General features: G+C 41.7%; 1 protein-coding gene across 6 annotated transcripts; it reads left to right on the forward strand.

The window, feature by feature from the left end:
- Window positions 1-21: 21 nt before the first annotated feature.
- Window positions 22-22,677, forward strand: LOC131886459 (forkhead box protein P1-B-like). 6 transcript variants are annotated; one of them, XM_059234814.1, is made up of 11 exons: window positions 22-157; window positions 4,000-4,269; window positions 15,367-15,843; window positions 18,123-18,269; window positions 19,572-19,748; window positions 19,830-19,984; window positions 20,072-20,690; window positions 20,767-20,868; window positions 21,124-21,269; window positions 21,503-21,778; window positions 21,859-22,677. In XM_059234814.1, exons 2-11 carry the CDS (start codon window positions 4,132-4,134, stop codon window positions 22,214-22,216), a joined length of 2,595 nt encoding a protein of 864 aa, XP_059090797.1. In that variant the 5' UTR covers window positions 22-157; window positions 4,000-4,131; the 3' UTR covers window positions 22,217-22,677. The 6 variants fall into 6 exon arrangements, with proteins under 6 accessions (XP_059090797.1, XP_059090796.1, XP_059090798.1 ...); XM_059234813.1 differs by lacking the exon at window positions 22-157 and adding an exon at window positions 1,045-1,180; XM_059234815.1 differs by lacking the exon at window positions 22-157 and having other exon boundaries at window positions 3,887-4,269.
- Window positions 22,678-22,990: the final 313 nt, after the last annotated feature.

The raw sequence follows: 22,990 nt of genomic DNA on the forward strand, positions 1-22,990 counted from the left end.
TTGCAAATAAACAAGATCTGCCCGTCCATTCCCAGTGCGAGCTCCTTTTGGGAAAAGTGCTGACTGTGCCCGCCTCCCGGCAACTGATACCAAACGACCACGGACCTGCATGCTCCGGAGTTGGTTGACGCTTCGCGAATGGTTCTAAAACTACAAGGTACGTGAGTAGGTGAATGTCTTTTTGACTTGAACCTGGCCAAGACGTCGGGTGCATTTCTGGATGTTTGTCGCTCCATTGTACTAAACCGGAGTTATTGCAATTTTTGCAAACCTAGTTGGTTTGTCTACTCGAGGATGCAATCCAGCGTTGCTTTCAAGCGACATTCAAGACCAAAATCCAATCTAATTTGCCTCTTTTTGCCTAATGTAACAGCATCAAGGCTGTCCAAGTTCGACCTACACTGCCAGTTTTGGCGACACTGACAATGGGATTTGGTAAAGAAAAACATGTCTATCTTTTGGCAAAGTTAGTCGGTACAGGTGCTTGGTGGAAGTGTGAGGGAAGTATATTCACTCCATATTCGCGTTCTCGCTTCGAAAAAAAGGGAGTTTTATTAACATTTGCGCCTAGAGATTGTGTTGTAAATCCAGATGGATTGGCAAAAACATGCCTGGCCAGGGCATATGTATGCAACAAGGTGGGCTACAAGACACAAGTGTGCAAGTGTACAAGAATATCACCTCTTATGATCGTTTTGGCAATTGGCATGCATTCGGACGAAATTAAGACAATCCTTGCCATGCTTTGGAATTGACCCGAATAACACTAGTGGAGAAAAACGGGGCTCAGCCAGCCTTCAAGGTCTGGTCTCAACAGGTGGAGCTCAAATTGCATTCAATTTGTGAAAAGCGCAGGTCCAGGACCGAGTCAACTCCAGGACTTTTTTTTTCACTTACACTCTTGATGCACTTGGTCCTCTTCCTGAGGGGCTTTACGGATTCATGCTCACGAATAATAAACTCTCGCCGTCCACGTCGTCGTCTAACACATGTGCGAATAGTTGCAATTTATGCGTGAGGTTATTGGCTCAGTTTGCTTGCTTTGTCACAACAAACAAGTATAACGTGCGAAATTCGGTGCCATTCCTGGAGACATTCTACCTACAGCGTCCATGCACATGAATGCCCTTCCAACAAGGAGTTATCAAGAACACTCACGACAAGAAGATCTTGAATAAAGGTGACCATCTTTTACTATACTACTCTTTTTGAAAATTAACTGATCCAGGATCCAGGATTGGATCAGGTTGAATGTTATAGGTCAGGTAATGAGATTGGCAAGTTGTTGCAGCGTGTTGACAAAGTTTAGAATGTTTTCTCGTTTCATACAAGTGTGCCATGATGACTTGTCGAATATTGAATTCACGTATTGGTACAACTTGTTAGCATAGAGTCTCTAGTCGGTGGGTGTTACAACACACGTGATTATGTTGTAGGACTGAAAGTGAAAGATCGATACTTTTGTTCGATTAATTGCCGGCTGTCGATTGAATCAATCTCGTCGATTTCCGATATGTGTAGTGGGTAGGGCCGTATATACAATCGCAATAAATTTTGAAGCTTGTCGAATTGATGCAGGTCGTAAGAGTTGAAAAGTCTTCATAAAACCGATTGAGTAATCATTGATCTAGAAAATCCTTTGTAAATTTGCATTAGTTTCAACCCAAGCATTCGTTTTAGAAAAATATCGGCTTTTATAATGGTTTTGTATTCTTTGGTATTCCATGGATGGCGAAAAAATAGTCGCTTTCATTCCAAAGGTATAACCTTTTTAATTTGGTTTGGCCAAAAAGGTACACATATATTTGGCTAAAGGTTCTTCAAAATGTGTCAAATGTACAGTATTTTGAGTTTGGTCATTTGGTCACCCAGCAAATCAAATCGGACTACCCAACATTCATTTAATTATCTTTTTAAGCTCTTGTTCGTTTATCAAACCCCAAAATTTCTAAACCACATGGTCCAATTATTACCACCCCTGACTTTCAGGATCTTGGGTGCGTTTGCATTTACCTCCGTCTGACAAACTTTAGATTCCCAAGTCACTTTCTCAACGGACTACACCTTTGGCATGCCTCCTGTTGAAGGTTCGCCAGATAAAATGAAAAATGATTTTTGCCAATTTCTTACCAATCGACTACGAAATATTTCTTGTCAAAGTGGATAGTAAGAAAGCAAAAGCTACTACGGACGAGAGAAAACTTGAGATTGTAATAAATAGAAACAACCTAAATATGCAGAAAAAAAACTCAATGTTTTTGTCATAAGATATACATAAAAGCTGGTCCAAAAACTGCAAAGAAATTCTCGCCAAAACCTAAAATTTACGTATGAACTGGTAAAAACTTGCAAGAAGATATGCTCTGAAACTAACATTTGGGCTCAAAATCAATAAAATGCTGTAAATTTGAAAATTCAATTTATTGACAATTCAGCACAAAGTAATGACTGCATTTTTAAAAGCAACAAAACAGGCAAATGGACATTACAAGCCCATTGATATTTGCTGACACTTTCATTGGTGAGCCTTTTTGGCAAACGAAGCCGGCCATCACTTTTCTCAATGAGCAATGTCATTGTCCAGTGTTAGGTAGGTTCTTTGTTTGTGTGCGCTGGTAGAATTTAAGGCTTGTTAAGAAAAGTTGGAGAGGAGAATCAAACCGGGGACCCCTCTTTTACTAGGAAACAGGAATAGCCACATCTTCCTAAAAATGGGAACTCCCGACGGCAGAAATTGTACCCTTGCCATCTGGAGAGAGGGTTTTGCCTTGTTTTTTGGGTTTCCTTTTTCAGACACTCAGTTACGAGAACTTTTGGGGGGCTTTGTGCAAAGTCTAAGTATGCATATAAAATATGCAAAAAATGCGAAAGATGCGAATAAACCTATTTTAGGGCATGAAATATATATCACATGTTTTGGTCGTCTTTGTTAATAAAACACTAGCGACTACTTTGTAGAAACAAGTGGCAATCTACTTTAAAAAGTTTAACCGTGCTTGATTGGGTCAGAAATCCTGAAAGGTTACATAAAGTACCTGTTTAAAGGTCATTGCAGGTAATCTTGAAATAGCTACCGGGTGACGCATAAGTCCATGTGACGATTCTGGCGACTTCGTTTATGGACCTGATGCAGTTGAACCGATTCAAACAAGTTTTTCTGGAGGAGTAGTATATACCTACCTACAGCACTACAAGATAATTTGTTTTTGAAGCTCTACGAGTATCTGGGCCGCGGCCATGTCCGAGGGCCTGTAGCCTACTTTGAAGTAGCTGATGCTGAACATGACGAGACTGTAGCAGCCGAACGCAGAGTCTAATAGAAAATATATATCTGGTCCAGCAGCGTTTTTTACAGTATTCACACAAGTTGTTTCTAGCCACCAAACTAGAAAAACTTTTACGTTTTTACAAATACTGCGAAATGTACTGCATATCTCACAAAGCAGTCGCCGTCGTGGGCATTCCTGCTCTAGATCGCGAAGACGCTCCTGCTGACGTACACGTTGCTGGTCTTGCTTGTCCATGGTCCTCTGGGACATCCCGAACTGACTGGACGCTCCTGTTCGGGTTCAGGTTGAGCTTCTGGATCACAGGGTCCCTGACTGCCCCCCTACTGTCCCCCTTGGGCCTGCCCGACCTCTCAAGGGAGTCCGTGGTCCCATGCTAGTTTTAGGCCTTCCAGGCGTTGTAGAAGGTGCTATTGTGGCACTTCATGGACCTGGCCACGTCAGCCTGACTCACACTGGCCAAAATGAGCGAGATGTTGAGGGCCATGGTGCAGCCAACACAAGGTTTTTTTTTTATAATTGATAAAAATAAAGATTGGCCTACTAAGAATCCGGAACCCTTTCCAGTTGATAAAACGCAATTACAAATTACGGCGGGAAAATGGCAGGCAAGTTAGAGTCCGTCACCTGGACTTGTGCGTCACCCGGTACAATATCTCTTTCTGAATGAACGGTCTCAGACTGAAGCTGTTGTTTTGTCGTTCTGTTCCAGGTTTTTTGACTCGCAATGAAAAGGCTTTTGAAACGAGAGAAGCTTCTCATGAAACCGGAGACGTAAACAATCCATAAATATAAACATATTCGACAAACACACGTTTAGAAGGAAACAAGATTAGTGGTGTTCATGTGCAAAATGGACCAAGAGAGACACACGGGATTCATGTCCAATGTGCGCTACTACATGGAACTCCTTCCAGGGATGGAGCATCAGTACTTGGAACATCAGGCTCGTCAATATCCAAGGCCGATTTTTCCATATCAGGTACGTCGACTTCTTGCAGTACCACACTTTATAACCGATTTTTTGTTTTAATCTTGAAATTATGTCCAAATATGCGGGGAGGTAAAGGTGTTACAATATTGGCCTTTTTCACCATTGAGTGATTGGTGTCTTCTAATAATTTTGCGTGTTTCGTATTTAGGAAGGGAGTTATCTCGACACGTTTTCTGGAATAAAAGCACTCCCAAAATGATTACAAACAACGAAGAGAGATAAAAAACTATTCTTATAGCATGAAATTCCAAAACAAGTCAATAAAACAACCCTAGGCCCGACTGATACACCTATTTTAAGAGCAAAAAGCCCCGTTTCAGTTCATGATTTCTTTTTGCATTGGTTCAAAGTTCAACAAGCGATCTTTGACCCTTTGATAAGGATTGAAGACAATACACAAATTGTTTTTCGTTTCATCGTTTTCTTTTTGATCCAATCTGCAAGTGGGATATTGCGGCTAGATTTTCCCCTCTCCAAGAACTTTGCTATCTATGATACCGCTTTTTTGTTCAATATTGATTAGGGCTTAAACGAGTCTTGAGAAAGAAACTCGACTCCGAGTCTTCATGAAACAAAAATATTGTCCAAAAATAATACAGGAGTATTTTCACTAAAAAGATTGACCACCGGGTCTTAACTATAAACAATGGAAGTGTCGAATTAATTACGTTTTTGTATTTTGGGTTGCCATATCTAAATATGAAACTTTTTTATTAGTAAAATCCTGTTAGCACCGGGTACCGCCCGCTTTCAATTTTCACTACCCTTGGTGCGATTCCAGGTTAGCCAAGTTTAATCATAAATAAATCATTCATAACATGACTTGCTGTTGTGACATCTTGAATGGGCGATTCCTGTGGCTTGTTCCGAGGATGAGTTAATAACTAATGCTAAGAGTATATGAAATGGAGCTTCAACAATTTTCGACAATTTGGGGCACCCAGCATCAAATGAGAGTTGCCATTGTCATCTGACTCCGTAGTAAACAAAAGAAATAAATACAAAACTAAAAGACAGGCGCAGGCATTACAAAGAACTGATGACGACCCGAGTTATCGAAAATGGAGGGAAGTCTGTCAGGTCAGATCTTTTGAAAATTCCCATTTTTTATCAATTTGAGCCTTGCACTTCCTCTCCAACCCTTCACATCCTTAACTATAATGCCAAAAGAATATGTTGCCACTCGTCTCTCTTACAAATTATTTCTGTTCAATATCGATTTTGCCGACTTTTTATCGTTAACCGTGAGCAACAGATGCGAAAGCCAAGCAATATCCGGTTAGAAAGCTGGGGAATGTTTTGTTATCATTTTATAGTTTGTACTTAAAGTGGATGCACTACTGCACATTCTCAACGTCGTTTTGCCTTCGGCAACTCAAAGGACTCCAAGAACAGAAGCAACAATATGAGTTTCTCCATTTCCAATTTGCTTAAAGGGCCATTCTTCTGTCTTACGTAACAATCCATGTCATCGTTATCCTAACCTAATTCTGATCTATGCATTGTGTTCACCTTGTTTTGAGTACACCTGATAGTAATGGAAAAAAGAGTTTCTTTTCTACTCTCTTCATCATTATCATCATCCTTGCATTTGGTATGGTAGAGAACTGTAAAATCACGAAAACAAGTAGGCGTTCTTTATTCAGTAAACGTGCAAATATAGTGGAAAAGTGCAATGGGTGTTACCCATTTAGCAAGAGAAATTCGGACAACATCGGGTGATCCTGCAAATTACTTGATTCTTCCAAGTTTGAGAATTGTTTCTGAAAACTCGAGTCAAACGAGGTCACCCTTAATATTCGACTTAATTTACCGCACATGACAAAAGGAGAGCTGAAGAACGAAAGAGTTGGGTGGTAAACTTGTAGAGCAAATATTTTGATAAATATGTTTGGAGAGGTCTGAACATATCCAAACTTCAATTTGTACCCTGGTCATATTGTATGACTGAAATTATGTTTCACTGCAACATAATGCTGCTCGACTCAGATACACTTGGAAAAATCCTGAACACTAATGATGTTTTTTTTTCTTTGTTATTGTCTCCCCCTTTACGAGAAAATATCATTTTATTGTTTTGGCACTGAATGTACTGCTGGACATTTAAGTAATGTTATCTAATATGAAAGGCAATGTAAGTAAGTGTCAAGGAACTATAAAAACAGCAATTTCAAAGTCTGTGGGAGCTGCAAGGATGTTAGTCGTTGTTTAGGAGTCTTCTCAGTCGTTTTCTAATTGTTGCCCTAAAAAATACTCCATTATGCCTTAATTGTTTTACAGTCTAGAGCAGCAATTGAACAGTACATCCATTGAATCGTGTCCAATATAACAAGTCCACAAAAATTCTACCGGTGGGTGAACGTACTAGGGAGCATTCCATTTTCTCATGCCTTGGCAGAGGCTACAGAACTGAATGGACTTGTAATTTTCTTCCTCTTTCTCCGTCGTCTATCCGTATACTACGTACTTGGAGGGTACCTCGGTCTCGTTCCCTCTCATCCGAGTTGTTTACTCCAAGAGTTGTTTTGTTTGTTTCCTCTGTGAGGCCATAAGTATAATCTGCTGGAGGTTCCAACGCCAACGGCCTCGAGGCTGCCTGTCTGCCTGCCTGTTGACGGCCTTCTGGTCTTTGTTTACAAGAAATGAGGCCGGCACCGTCGTCGGCGTCACCGTGACCGTCGTTTGTGGGGGGAGAAGGACCGATTCAAACGGCGGTCTCCCTGAGCCTTGGACGGTGTCCCTTGTCCCCAGAAGAGCGTGGTGCTGGTTTGGCTCACCTTGGTGTGAGGCCAAGCCAAGATCCAACGTGGAATTGACAAACATTTCCTGAATCACACCGAACAAACCGGATGCCCGTGAACGAGTTCACTTCATTTCTTATCGAATCCGAACGAAGCATATTCTTGCTTTTGATAAGCATCCTCATTCCTCCCCCTGGCCCTTAATACAGTTGGATGTTGGGGGCTGTTGGAGTATAAGTTGGAAGTTAGAAGGTTGGCAAGTCGGTCGTCGTTGCTCTAAAACACTCTCAAACCCACTGTTGTTGATGTTTTGTTGTTATTGCAGCCGGTGAAAGATACAGGGTGGTAGGGTCTTGATGTGCGTTCCCTGCGGTCACACTGTGTCATTCTGAGCTGACGGACTTGTTTATACTTCCAGAAAGAGTAAACAAGGGGAAAAACGAGGCGAACTCCGCCAACAACACTCACTCGTATATAGAATGCTAGTCAGACTCTCCCAAAAACAGTTTCTAGTTCCTATCTTACAGTACAACGGGACAGAAGGTGAATTGGCATTGTGTCATAACTGGAAGGAACTCTTTTGGGTTTGAGCATTAACCTGAGATCTGCACAGGCTCTATCAATGGCGATTGGTCGACTTGCATCCTGAGTGTAGTGAGGTACTGAGTTCGAATTCTCAGCCCCATAACCTCGTTTCTGGTAAGGAATAAAGAATATTTTTGACAAGGGAATGATAAAGAGGCCTTAGCCAAAAGTGATGACGGTCGAGAGTTAAAGAAGATTGTTTTATGGTCGTTTTTTCGTTGTCTAATTAGACATGGGCATATTTCATTAGCTTCAAATGAAGACTACCGTAAACCAACCAACGAGCCCGACCACCAATCATTTGGTAGACACTGATCATAAGGTTTTACAAGGTCCATTACACAATGCTTGATGATCCATATGCATCAATTTCATTGCAAACATTATTACTTGTCGTCATCGTTGTTCCCAAGTTCTCGAGGGTCCCTCGGTAGACCCTGTTCTAGTGTTCCATCTACCCAAATCGACCTAAGGGTTAGTTGGTGAACGAACTAATGACTAGCTTCCACAAAGCACTAAGGAGAGAGTCATTAACGTGGAACTTTGAATTGTGTTCCTGGGCTTTTTAATGACCACATTGAGCTCTCACCAAAAAAGATATCGCTTGGGTAAAATAAAAGTTCCAGATGGATCGACATAAGCAAACAAGCAGACAGATTCAGCTTGCCAACCCTTGAAAGCCGCGTTGAATTGTGACATTTTGGGCGAAAAGCGAAGATTGGGAAAAAACATGCAGGTTGATTCAAGTTATCCAAATATTGCCGAGTAAATAAACGAATTTAAAGCCTTCCCAAAGATGAGTTGGAGCTTTTTTTATATAGATGATATCTTGGGGGCACGCAGAGCACATCCGTTTTTTTTAACTATTTGTACTTTTGAGCCCGTTTCAAACGGCTAATTTGCTATTAGTGAATCATTTGATTACACACGGATGGTCTTGGTGCAAATCCACAAATAGAAAACTGCTCGGAATTCCTGATCAACCGGTTAAGCTAGTTTCGAAATAGACTTGATCGGGTCTTTTGTACTCCTAACATCGAGGTCGAAGAAGTAATCACACCTGTTTTTAATTTAGATCCAACTTTTCGACAAATATACCAAAGAACATTTAAACAAAGTTCTATTCGGGGCTGAACGTAAAATTTACCCTTTTCGAGTTGTTTTCCACTCTTCCGGGGATAAAAACTTAACCTCACAGTCCTCGAAATTTCTCGCTAAAGACTGTACTTTGATAGAATTTATATCTCTATGAAAGTACAAGATGCTGATTAAAACCCCTATTGTGCTTCAAAAAGAGATAGAGTCCGTCCGAACCCCGCTATCAGTATTCAATACGTGCCTCGATGACAGTGTTGCCATATCATGGGAAAAAAAGCGGAAGAGAAACCTGGCCCTTTTTATTATTACAACATGGCCAACTAGCTAAGTGCACCCCTATCTCTCTGGACGCGTTTCAAAGCGAGAGCTGTCAATGAAACTGCGCGCGTAAATAATGCAACAAGTCTCCTTTCCTCGTTTGTTCTTGCTTCTTACCATTGGGGATATCTGAGAGTAAGCTAAATCGTCGTAAACTAGGACTAGAACAAAAGGTAAGAGCGTTTTGTGGCTAATCTCGTCGATCCTTACTCGATTCCCTCGACCGAGAACGTCAACGAGTTTGCCACGCGAGGGAGGTTAAAGGCTGTAAAACCGCACGTCCATCGAGTGTCATTTACGACTACTTATTGTTATTCACCCCCCCCTCCCGATCCGCGCTCTAAAGTTGTCCACCTCATGAAATAACAAGCGCACACGGTCAGACCAAATAAATCCTTCACAACCATATTTTGAGGTTTAGAAAGCCGTGAAGAGCTTGTCTAAGCAGTCATCATCATTGAACTCGGACATGATTGGAACTTTGTTAACCAAGAGTGCTTTTGGTGAACTTCGATCTATGTTGGAGCGCCACCGAGAAATGACCAACGGGAATGCCTCATATCTCGGGTCCATGCCCCAAGTACCCTTTGGACCTAGTCACTTCAACCACCATCAACACCACCACCTTGATCATGAAGTTCATCAACCGCAAAGCAATCACAAACCCTTGTTCAGGACCTTCGAAGGTCATCGTGACCTCTATTCTATGGGGAGTAACGCGTCAGTAAGTGGCCCTCTTTGTATCTACCATGTTTCAGTACTACGAGCTTCAAGCTTGCGCGATGCGGGAGTCGATCTGCAATACTTTTAAATGAGCTTGTGGGATCTTGCTTTTTCATGAAGGTTACCCAAATAAGTTCCGCTTTCTCGTTGATCTTGTTGGATGAACTCGCGGGGAAAGCCTATCCCTAGGCATCTTTGGCATATTCGTATGATGCGTAACAAATCCCAAGTAATAGGATCTTCATAATGCCTCCAGGGTTCACGTTTGATGTTGTACAAACCCAGATGGTTTGGTAATAGGTCGCCACTTTCTTGATAAGGTTTCAAAAGGGATAATGATGTTATTTTGTTCTTTCTTGTTCATCCACTATTTTTAGAATGTTGATTTTGGAGCTTTTTCATTTGGAGTGCGGAAGAGTAATCATACAAAGGCCCAAGAGTAAAAAATATTCCCTAATGGGTATAGCTAGTTTAATTCTGAATATCTTATCAGTTGAACCCAATCAATTTTAAACCAATTTGTATATTTAGATCAATCGGAGTGCCGAACATCTAAATCATTTTGATTTAATTTTCAGTTGGAACGCTATTGATCCCCTTTATCTAAAAACTAAGGGAGATAGCCATAGTAAAATGATTTAACACTCAACTAGCTGCTAGTGCAAGACACGTTTTGCCCATCTTTGTATTTGCCAACTAGATGTATCAAAGGGCCTCTCTATAAATCCTTCAATCACTGAAAGTGAATTAAGTTCAATAATCAATTGTCAATGAAAACACTTAGCAGTACACAGAGCTTTAAAACACAGCCACCAACAACTTCGGTACTGTAATTAGAAACGAATTCAATGAAATGGGTCCTATCACAGAACAGTCATAGAATGAGTCATTTTCTGCTTATCATAATGTACTTTCATCACCCCTCATTGTTCAGGAACTTTAATAAAAATGGACTTCAGTTCAAGTTGAAAGATGAATAAATAAAATATGTAAAAAGTCGGTTGTACTCGACAAATCAGGCAAAACTTTCAGTGGTCCCTCTAACATACATGTAAATAATATCTCTTTGTGTCATACTGATGTTCAGCATTGGAAGTAAACACCCTTGAAGGCACCTCGGAATTTGTTTATATTTTCTTGATTTTCGTGAGGCTAAAGGGTTATCTCGAATTATATTCACCCTATCTGGGCTTAAGAATTAAGACCCAGACTCATTGACTCTGTACGTCTTGAAAAGTTCATTAAATACGGTTTTTTGCGATAGTGTCAATGTACACGATTGACGAAGCCTATCATACGAATCGTGAATGAATTTATTAGAATATAGTAAATAAATAAGCAAGGAAGCAATGTGCATGCTAAGTAAACAGTTTTATCTGTGGTCGTGTTTTCTCAACAATGGCCATGACATTAATTCCATGTGATAACAAGTTGTTATATTCACGCAAAACAGAAAGATTGTTGGGTCAATTTGCGCAAGTTTTGATCAATTTGTAATCCTGTCAACCTTTTAAGAGAAAGACCGATCGCAAAGGTTAATTCGACAAATGAGAGACTTTTATTCAAAAACATCTGTTTCCCAATCATGTCAGCAGTGAATTAAGGTTGGTCAGAAATAGCTTCAAGTTGAAAAAGATCGGAGGAGCAATCAATTCCCCATGTGACATTTTTTGCAAATTATTTCGGTTGCCAACATTCAAAAAATGGCAAACGCTAAAATGATCTGTTGTTGCAAATATCATTTTTGAAATGTGGAAGCACTTCTTGAGGTTGTCATGCGGCAATTTCAGTTCTGGGTGGTTTCATCTTTTAATGCTTCTTGGGTAATTTGAGCTAAGCCAATTGTGTCTTGCGATTTTACGGCGGGAAACCTCAGCTATAAATGAAGGACTTTAACTTCCCTTGAAATGCTGCTTTAATTCTTCGTCTACTTTTATCGGCAATCAAACTGAAGCAAAAAATAACTTGTTTCAACAAAAACATATTTCTGTGTTTTCTTTAAGGCTCCGGGTTTCTCATGACACCCAACCAATTACAAACCAAAACATTGTTTTTTATCATGTTCATGTGTGTTTTTTTTGAGCCAAGAACTCCAATGGCTTCAAACTCTCAAACTCAACCTATAGAAATATCAATGCCAGCCATTCAATTTCAACGTTTGTTAAAGACGTGCAAATCATAGTTGAGAACCTACACATCTGTAGAACTGGCTTTAATTAATGATGGACTGGATGCATCGTCGAATATCATAGATTGATATTTTTAGGCAAACTGCAAATCATCTGAATCCCTTTGAAATTGCAACGGCATCTCGCAATAAACATTTGTTTCCAATTCTGTGAACGGTTTCAATCGCTATTTTTTGAAGGCCAATTGATGATGCCAAAGCAACAACCACCCATTACGAATAGCTTGGTGACAGTTGGTTGAAAATATTTCAACATGCCGCTCGGCCCAACCATTAATCTCGATTGATAGGCTGATTCGTGTGATATATACGGATCTAGGTTTGGTGCTGGGAGGTCGGTTTGACTTCGTTTCGCCACTTTATTCCAGTGATTATTTATCTATTGATTGCAATTTAGAGCATAAGCTACCTGAAATATGCAAGATTAAAATACTCGACGAGATTGCAAATCAACGTCTGAAGATGTTGTATTTGCTATGAAAATAAATATGATCATTGGGGTCTTGGTGAAGGAGCAATAACCTGTTTTTTTTGTTGGTGCCGTAAGGGATGCCATGGAGTGGCATTCCCTCCCAACCCTTGCCAATGACTTTTTTGCGGACTTCCTTACCGCTCTTGGGAATGGAATCCCCTGCAGTTCAAGATGAAAAAAATAGATATATACGTGTTATAAAGATTTATGCTGACATAATGTCTGCTCGACCAACGAATTAGAATTGGCGGATATGGCTAGCCCTCGAATATAACGTTGATCTAAAATTTTGATTAAGAAAAATGTCAAACTTTGACTGAAAAGATGTCAATGGATCAAAGCCTATGTATTTCCAACGATTGACTCACATCTCAAAGATTTTTCCAATGCGGCCCTTCCTTTCTATGATTGCTCGGTGACTAAACAGGAATCGTAAATAATCTCCAGATAAGACGCAACACATTGGCCGTCCAAGCAAAATGAGTCACCTTGACAGCCTTCAGACTGGCATCACTGAGAAATAAGGTGGCGCAAACCATCCGAGATCGTTGCAAAAACAAAACCAGGCAGATCATAAACATTTTACGAGGCAAGTTTTGCTGAATACTTTGCATGCGGTTGAACGTATCGCAAGGAGCTATTCTCGCTCCTTCCCCCTCAAAAATGGTTTTAGCATTTATGCCATTAACTTTTGGCGAACAGCGAAATTTGACTCTGTCTGTTTAGAAATGGCGAGCTCTTTTCGGTATTGGTAAACCGTAAGGAGTTTGATTGAATAAACACAACCATTGCATGAACACACAGAGCTGAGGGTGGACCGAGGAAATTGCAAAAGTTAACGACTGTGTTGCACTATTTGCTCAGCACTTCAAACACACCAAGTAAAATAAATTGAATGAAACAAATATGGATTTCACAACCTCTCACACGCTCGCTTGAAAAGTCAATAACGACCATTTTAGGCACCCACTCGTGGAAGCAAAATCTTTAACACATTGGTTCGCATGGAAATCCTCAATAACAGAATTTGTTGGTTCTGGGGGTGGTTGACTTTTGAAGTCGATCGATAATAGTTTTTCCCCTTGTTAGTTAAAATTGAAACAAGAACAAAAAGCATGCTATCCAATAAGACAACATCATTGACCAGTAACCACGTCATCTGTGTAAGAGTAAATTTCTATCAATGCTGACTTCCTATACTCAACCATGACTCAACCCACAAGATGTCTTTATTTAATGCGTTCGGGCACATTACATATCGAACGAGTTCGAGCACAAAATAAATGACTTGCAAAACTTGTGCCTCGAACAGGATGTTCCCAAACACAGGCAGATACATACGCATGGCCAAAAAAAATATCATTATATGCTCTATTATTGTGGTATGCGTCTGATGACATGACACTATTATTTTTCATGGGAAACACTTATATCTTCCCTTCGTAGGCAACCGTGTTCCGATTGAACCGTTTCGCAATGGCGAAAAGCTTGCAATATTGGAACAGAACTTGGGGTGCAGTAAACAGAAAAAGTAAGAGGGAAAGGGCAAAAAACGAAGAGTTCAAAACGGTAGAATAAACAGAATAAGCAGCCGCCTCAAAGCGAGTATTTTGATCTACGTACGTAGTGAACGATCGGCACCTTCATCCCTGCGGAAACACCGTAGTTATTTCTGTCAGCCCTCAACGGGTAAATTGAGAGCTTCTCGGTCGTTCACTAGTCGACAATCATGCATGTGGATAAGCGTTTATTTCTACAACACAATCTGACAGGGACACACAAAGACCACTGCGCAAAAATTCTAGACAACCTATGAAGTAATCAACCCTTTCTTTTGGCAATAATATGACTCTCCCATCTTCATTCTCGTCGCTCATTGGCTTACCCTCTTCACTATTGTCTGAATGCTCCTTGTTTTCAATCCCTTTCTTGGTATGTATTTTCTCCGTTTTTCCCCTCAGTGTCTGCCATGTTGTTTACTCTTGCTGGCTTCGTCCGGGAATGAAGTAAACAAAGTGCCGGCTGCCTGCCAAAACACGCCAACCTCCGAGTGTCTCTCGTATTAGCGAAGTATTGCTCGGCTAGCTGGCCGCCTTCAGTCGCACAATATTCGTCGTGTTGTTGTGCGATTGCTTGAGCAAAGAGCGACCAGACCCACAACTAGTCAACATCGACGGAAAATAGTAGTAGTAGTAGTAGTAGTGGTCTTTGTAGTGCAGTAGTACTAGTACAAGTCCCTAAGATTGTGGTTCGGTTGTCGTGCTGGTGGCCCTGCTCGAAAATAACAAAACAACAATAACAATAACAGCAGCCGTGTTCACCACAATAACAAAGTGGGCTCATTGAAGACGGCTCAGTTTCGTTTCCGAGTTCAGTGCAATCGGTTTATGAGGAACAAGCAGGGCCATGTGCGTTGTCAGCCCAGATAATCTAATGCTTCATGTTTGAGGTTCGAATCGAGTCGAGTGTGGACTAGATAGAATTTGTGACAATGACGAGGACTCTACAAGATTTGAATGCACAGGTGAGGCGGCTGACTAAATTTGCAAAAATTTTTTTTTTTTTTAAATGGGGTCCTCATTTGTCAGGCATAAAATTTAGGATTAAGTGGGAAGCTAAACACTCTTTCTCGCTCTCTCTAAAGATCCGAGTCTAACAAGAAGTTCTAACGTGCTCAAAGCATTGATCATGCTTCAAATTTTGCGATTAAGGCGAAAAAACAAGACGGCAATGGCTTCATTCTTTTTTACTTTACTCGTTAGTCGCTGACAACGACGTCGGTCTTATCGATTTGATATCAGATATGATTGGTCGTAATTTAGGCTTGAAATGGAACCTCACACACACACACGTATTGCTGGGTGAAATCTTCACTTTCCACACACACACACGTATTGCTGGGTGAAATCTTCACTTTCTGATTGGATTACTTCAAGTTTTGGTCTCTATTTTGATTTCAGGACGAAGGAGTCGTCATGTCCAATGGCGTCCCTGAAGAGCCTGAGAACATCAAGGCCAAACAACACAATAACAATAATCACAACCACCATCGCCACCATCATCATAACAACAACAATAACAATAACAACAACAACAACAAGTTCAGCAACAAACAAGTCCTAATTGAGGATACTATGCAAGTCAACAACGCAGAGGCAAACCCGACCACGACAACAAAAACAACAACAACATCCTCCACGTCCTCCTGCTTGTCTTCGTCTTCGTCGTCGTCGTCCTCTTCAATAATAAGTTCACCAGATGAAAAAATATCACCAACAACAACAACAACTTCAGGCGGATCCGGAGTCACTCCTCGATTGGTCGGAGGTGCGGCAGCATCTGCTACTGCTTTGGCAACAGCACCAACGGCAACCATGGATTCTGAGGAAATCGGCCAAAGGTCCACTCTGTCAATACAAAACAGAGATAAACAACAAGTAAGAGGAGATTTTGTTATTTTCATACCTGAACAACCGTGAGGCATGATTCTTGTGTTGAGCCTGGGAGTCGCTTCATTGCATAAGCCACCAAGTTTTAGGGCCAAGATGATAAACAAGATTGCAAACACCACTTGGCATTCATTGTTCACGGACTCTCAACTAGATATCAAGACAGCTAAGCCAGCTAGCCATGATGAACCTGGAGAAGGGTAGGTAGATAGATAGTGCTGTTGATCTATGGAACGGAAATGGGGGAAAGTGGCCGAGAAAACATAGAATAAGAACTGAACGTGGTTATAGCATTGAGGCTTTTAGAAGCATCTAGACATTGTGATTGACATTTGACAATGACCAATTTGGAATTTGGCCGATGATTTACACGATCGCGAGTTCAATTGGTGTCATTTACAGCTGACTTGTCAACACCAAACAAACCAATGTTCCCACACTTAATTTCAAAGTGAATATTAGAGAAGGAGGAGGCCGTTTGAAATGAAGTGGTTGCTTTATTCTGTTTCAAGTTGGGCTTTGTGTGTTTGTGCGTATTTCAAGAGAGCACTTTTCTTGTCGATCTCTTGGTGAGGGTCGCCCTCGCCCTTGCTGTTGTTGTTGATGTAGTTATTGTTGGAGTTGCCGCAGTAAAAGTAGTATGTGGGCGCCGATAAGTTGAGTTGTATTTGACAAGTCAACAATTTCTATTTGGTTTTCATTCCGGATATTCATAGTGGAGAGAGAAAGAGGGACAAACATTCAAACACAGTATACATGCACTCTATCCATCGACTTGGCACCGACGGACGACAAGGAGGCTTCGTTTTTAAACGCTCAAGCTCTTCCACGTCCTTTCGTACTGTACTCCTCCATGTCGTGGGTCGTAGTTTGTGTGTGAACGGCATTTGGTAAACACTTTTCAAGCGCCGAAGGTTTCGTGTAAACAAATGTGCAGACATAATTTTGAATTCTCTGGTCCGCATCATCAACGTTGGCTTGGCCCAAATATAACCCTTGACGAATGCGTTTTGTTTAGATATGAGGCCTGCATTGTTTAGATTAGCGCCAAAGAAAACAGTATCTGTTTTTGGGAACGGCCAAATTTTATATTCAGGGTGACCAAAGTCCAATGCAGCCTCCGCTGAACTGGGGGAGGGTTCAAGCGGATCCCTGAACCGGAATCAGCCATAGGGACCCTGGAATTAGGTCGCCTTCTTGGCAATGTTGATGTTCCACTCAGAATTGACGGAGGAAGATGGAAGAGGAGTTTTGATAGGAGAGGGAGGGAGGGAGGGAAGGAATTATTTCTTCGGAAAAAAGGACAAAAGTGGTTGTGGTGTGGTGCTCTGGCATCCAATCCATCCATTTTGATAGTCGAGGCTCCAAAGAAATCCCGAAACACATTCACCACGCTTGACTAATGCTGCACTACTATTATCATCATTCTGGCTTTCTTTCGACTTTTGAAACAGTTTATGACGAGTTCGAGGATGTAGCAAGGCAAAAAGGAGCCAACCAAACTTGGTTGGAGATTTACGTACCTCCACTCAAGCCAAACAACTGCTTAGCTGCGTTTGTTGGGAGAGTGACAGTTACGATTCAATCAATGTCGGGATAACTCATGAAATATTCAATTCATCGCGGCTTGTCAAGTTATCAACCCAGGACCGTGAGAGTAATGGATCAAAGTTACCTGCTTCCATCATCGTTTCATCAATGGCTCGTGTAATAGTCGAAGTTACCTTCGAGTATTTCGCTCCTGTGTTCTGACCCTTGAGCTTCGTTCCTTTCTAGTACTGAATTACCTACTCCTAGAACAGTACATGGTTCTAGAAAGTACAAAAGAAAAGGGACAGAGAGAGGTAGAGGGAGAGACGGTGCTGAAGTTCCATTATTTATGGATTTGACAGAGCTCGTTGCACGCTCAAGGACACAGTTGGCAAATAAATAAAAGCCATTAGACAAAAAAGATATCTGACATTTGTCATGTCGCTCTTGTGTGAGGAGCCGATTTCAATTAACCTCTCGACTCAAACCCGTCAATAGGGATGACCTTTCCGTTCCAAAAACAGCTTCATGGGAACAGATTATTTTTTGTGTCCTGAAGTTTATGACATCTCTATTATTGATAGGCATCCACATACAATTGATCAGAAAGTTGATTTTGATTGTTCCCACTACCAGGGAGCCAATAATGGATGGTTCCAGGAGGACTTTCAATTCGAAAGCTATTAGTTGCGCTGGTGTTCCAAATCCGATAACATTGTTTCCCATCTTATCTTCAGCAGATGATCCAAGTTAAGAGCGACGCAAGTCTTTTAGCTCAAACCTCATCACAAAGTGAATCCATGGAACACTTTAACCTGCTACAATCCCAATTAGGGCTGTCCACACAACAACTCCAACACTTGGTTCAGAACCAAAGCTTTCAGGTGAGTCTAGCTTGAAAGACAGGCATGATTTGGGCTTCATTGAGTTGTGAGTACACTCCAAGAACCTGATTGATATTGGGCGTTAGTTAATAGCTACAAATGAGCGATAATAACAAGGATAAAAGCTTGTTTGAACATTCTCTTGAGAGAGCTCTATCGCAGACAAAAAAACGACCCTTGCGGACACCCTGTAGGGCCACATGCTTTGCTCAAAAAATAAGAACATTCCAAAGGTGCCCATTTCCTTTCTACGTATGACAATATCTGTAGGTGAGGACTGATTGAAAAATGAATGAGACAGGTCTTAAGCATGTTTGGCATATTGGGGTTATGAATCTCGCTAGGATCCAACCAACCACCGGATGTAGGTTCCAATTTGGCTTTTTCTTTCATTACCGTTGTTAAAAGTTATGATGGAGGAAAATTTGATTTTTTTATTCAGCTGAATCGATGAAAAATGTACCTTGTGGGGTTCCAAGCTCTTAAGTTAATTGGATCGTTCTGGAGAGTCTTGAGTGTGAGAAACCCGATAAACAAACAAACAATAAAGTTATTTTTCGATACAATTGTCCGATTTTCTGGTTAGCACAATTTCGGACAAACAAAATAATGAAAAAACCATACTTAGAGACCTATTGTTATGATGCTGATCTTAAATTTTAAGTTCGACGTGCTCTGCTTTCTAGATACGTAAAACGCGTACATTTACCAAACTCAAGCCAAAATGGTCGTTTTTCTATCCTCAAACCATGATTCTATAATTGATGCACTTCGGACATCCGCGATCCTCACTACTTTTCCATGTGTCTTGTCATCCGGTCACACATACTTACTTGTAAACATTTCGAACAATCAAGATGTAAATTTTGGCGTCAACAAACCCAAGACGGAACTGGATGACATTATTAGACTCGATAACAAAAAACAACCTCACAATACAGCGGAATATGAAGCGATTTATTTAGGCAGACTGGAACAATTATTCACCCAAGCACCTTGGAACAATTGTCGACCTTTTATTTACAATTCATCACGAACTGAGGGTGCACTTGGGTTATTTAGCACTTAGGTTGATATCTTGTTCTCCACCACACGTTGAGGGCTCACGAGGCCTGGTTTGGACCACTGAGAACAATGGGCGAACAATATTATTAGCTAATGATACAAAATCATTAATCCTTAGCAAACCGTCAAAGCGACATCAGGATAACGAAAAGTTCTCTGAGCCGGATTTGGCGTTTCTTGGAGCCAACAACAACGCTAATCCAGGATAGTGGTTAAAATGTTGGGATTACGTTTCAGACCAAACCCTCGGTGGATCAGACTCGAAAACAGTTGGAGCATCTGCTACAGATGAACCTGTTTCAACAGGCTCATCTGATTAATGGATCCACCTCTGAGAAGCTCTCGGGATCACTGAGGAATCTCCAAGCGCAACAACAGGATCTCATGACACAGCTTCATGGGGGCAAACCAATGGTGCGAATACATAGAATTTCCCATCGAACATTTAATTTAGGGTCCCTGAACGAGAGTTGACGCCATGTTTACTGCTTATAGGGCGTGGATAGAAACGGTCCAGGTATGTTCCCAAGCAAGACATTCCCTGCAGATCAACCGAAACGAGAACCTCAAGGTTCACACCCGCTTTACAGTCACGGAATTTGTCGGTGGACTGGTTGTGAAACTCCGTTTCCGTCCTTCAAAGAGTTCAAGTAAGTTGCTTCCCTCGGTTGTCCTTCAATCCTAGTCTTGGAAGTATAATTTAAATAAACTTAACACTTGCACACCTGTCTCCTCAGGATGCACATTGATAAGGATCACGTCTTGAGCGACCGATCGACTGCCCAGACGAGGGTCCAAGTGCAGATCGTGTCTCAGCTGGAAATTCAGTTGAAGAAGGAAAAGGATCGCCTCAACGCCATGATGAGTCATCTCCATCCGACAAAGAATGGGAAACACTTCCAAGAACAAGAGGAAGATCAGAAGCCCATCTTAAATCCTCATCATGAGGGACTAATTGGGGGCGGCATTGGCGGCGATGATAACCGACCGATGGACACGTCATTCAATGGCTTATCCGCCCTTCAAAGCTTGGCTCTACCCTTTCACGCTTTGAGTGGGAATGCTGGTCCCATGGGACGTGGACCGTTATTGGGTTTGAATTCGAATGGTTTGACCATGCCCCACCGATCTGGAGAGCTCAAAGTGGAGAAGGGTGTGCCCAAACTACAGATCCCGAACTCGCCTTACCATCAAAGCCATCTGGAAGACTATTGCTCCAGAGGGCCTAGAAATCAGGATGGAAGGTCCGGATCCGGAAGTAATTTGGACATTGAAAATGAGATCTCTCGAAATCGGGAGTTCTATCGCACCAACGATGTTCGACCTCCTTTTACGTACGCAGCGCTAATCCGACAGGTATGGGAAGACGGCCATGATTTTTCGAAAGTACGGAGCAAGTTTGAAAAGTCAAGATTTTTTTCTTATTTCGTAGGGCATCATCGAATCCCCGGACCGACAACTGACCCTCAACGAGATTTACACGTGGTTTCAAAATACCTTCGCCTATTTCAGAAGAAACGCTGCCACATGGAAGGTAAGATTTACTTAGTTTCTCACTCAGAACAGGAAGGAAAGTTTTGTTGATAGCGACCGATGACAGTACCTACCAGTTCAATCAATTCATATGATTATGTTAGGGTTAGCGCGTGTCTATGTAGCAGAGTGATCAGATTTTGTAGCAGTAATGCCATTCTGCCGAACATTCAGGGTCTGATGTGTATTCAAGATCCGTCTGTGTCGTGCTCCCATTTCTAAAGCTCCCTTTTCTCTCTACTTTTCTTCTGAATAGAATGCAGTACGTCACAATCTCTCGCTTCACAAATGCTTCATGCGAGTGGAGAATGTGAAAGGAGCCGTATGGACCGTTGATGAATTGGAATATCATCGCAGAAGACCCCAGAGAGGGGCCAACGGTGGCTCGGGCTCGAGTGTCGGGTGAGTTTTCATGAAACCCAATGATCCTTGACTTCACTTATGTATTCAGAATACAGCCTTGAGAACCATCTCTTTTGTGCCTTTGGTATGAAACAAAGCAACACAGATAAAAAATGAGGCAGGGAAAGGGAGGCGAGAGGAGAGGAGAGGCACAATCCCATTTCTTACTTCGTACTTAGTTAGCATAATGTATTCCATATATGACATTCATATCAAAGTTGAATTCGTTTTAGGTCCTCCTCGTCAGCGTCGCGGAGTCCGCCCTTCAATTCTAGTCCATCTATGCATTTCAACGGGAACGATATGGCCCATCACTATCCCCTGGGAGGTCTGACTTTGGCCGAGCAACAGGCGGCTTATCTTCATGGTTTGGGTATCTCACTAAATAGCAGCCTCGAGGTGGCCCGATCACCGTCTCCACGCAGTCATCATTCAATGGGACAACATTTTAACTCAAGATCGCCGAGGAGAGTTGAGGATTTCATGCGCAACCAGCATCACAACAACAGGTGCGTGTGCGGTGCCCTGAAGGCTTGCTTCTACCGAGATTGCCTCGTTTCATAGCCGCCTCTTTGTGTTCTCATTCTAGGTCCCAATCGCGGTCACCCATGCCGCTGTCCCCTCCCTCGTCCTCATCTCATGACATGTATGCTTTGGAGCAAGCTAGACACGCCCACGGACATCATCCTTCAATGAGGTTCTCAAGGTCGAACCCCAGTCCCCGTCCTTCCGATCCCAGCGACTTTCTGGTTATTAAGGAAGAGTTTGGCCATGAGAACTCGGAAAGCAATGAGACCGGTATGGATGATGGGCAAACGGCTACAGCCTCAAGAAGCAACAGTTTCACTCCACCGGAAAGCCCACGGGATGAGGATCGAGAGCCAACCCCTGAAGATCTCTCTAAAAACCGCCCAATGTCTCCGGCCATGGAAGAGGACCAAGCATGAAATTAACTACACTGAGTAGGCTGACAGTCTGATATCGATCGAACCTCGTGGTTTCTTTTGTTGTTGTGTTTTTTGCTGGTGCCCTTTTGTCAAGAAATTGAAATTAATCAATGCAGAGAAGAGATCTCTTTGTGGAGAGATCCGAGAACAAGTTCAAACTTACCCAATATCCTGGTGTGTACGATAATATTTTACGAAAACTCACTTTTTACCCTCCTCCTGTCTTGATGAGCTATCGATCGGAACTCGCTCGCAACATGTTTTGAAGTAGTTTCCACGTGTTTTCTTCAGTGTTATTCTCAACTGGCACCCACCCCAAATCAGCGAACTGAATCAGTGTGACGTCAATACGTCCTAGTGACGGATTATGCAATTTTCATGAGAACCTCGTTGTTCTTGGGCAATGTGATGATGTCTATTTTATCTCGCCGAGTAATACATGTTCAAGACTCACCTAAGTATTTCTAAAAGCTGTCGGCGTTAATTTATTCAACAGAATCTCGAAGAACACATGATATTGGCATATATGACATTCATGACAATTTCCAGGTGGGGGTCGAGAGTTAAGGTAGAATTATTAACCATTCAACACCTATAAAATAACGGGTTTAGATTTTCCTAAGTCCTGGATTTCAATTCTATCTAGAGAACCACGATTTTCCAAGAGCCCCAGCATGGTATTTATGAATCCATATCCAATAAACCCAAAACGGTTTTGATTATTGGATCGCAGTAAGGGTTGGTGATCATAGAGGGGAAGAAAGTCGTCAGATA

Source organism: Tigriopus californicus, chromosome 9, assembly GCF_007210705.1.
Source record: "Tigriopus californicus strain San Diego chromosome 9, Tcal_SD_v2.1, whole genome shotgun sequence".
NCBI classification, from domain to species: Eukaryota; Metazoa; Arthropoda; class Copepoda; order Harpacticoida; family Harpacticidae; genus Tigriopus; species Tigriopus californicus.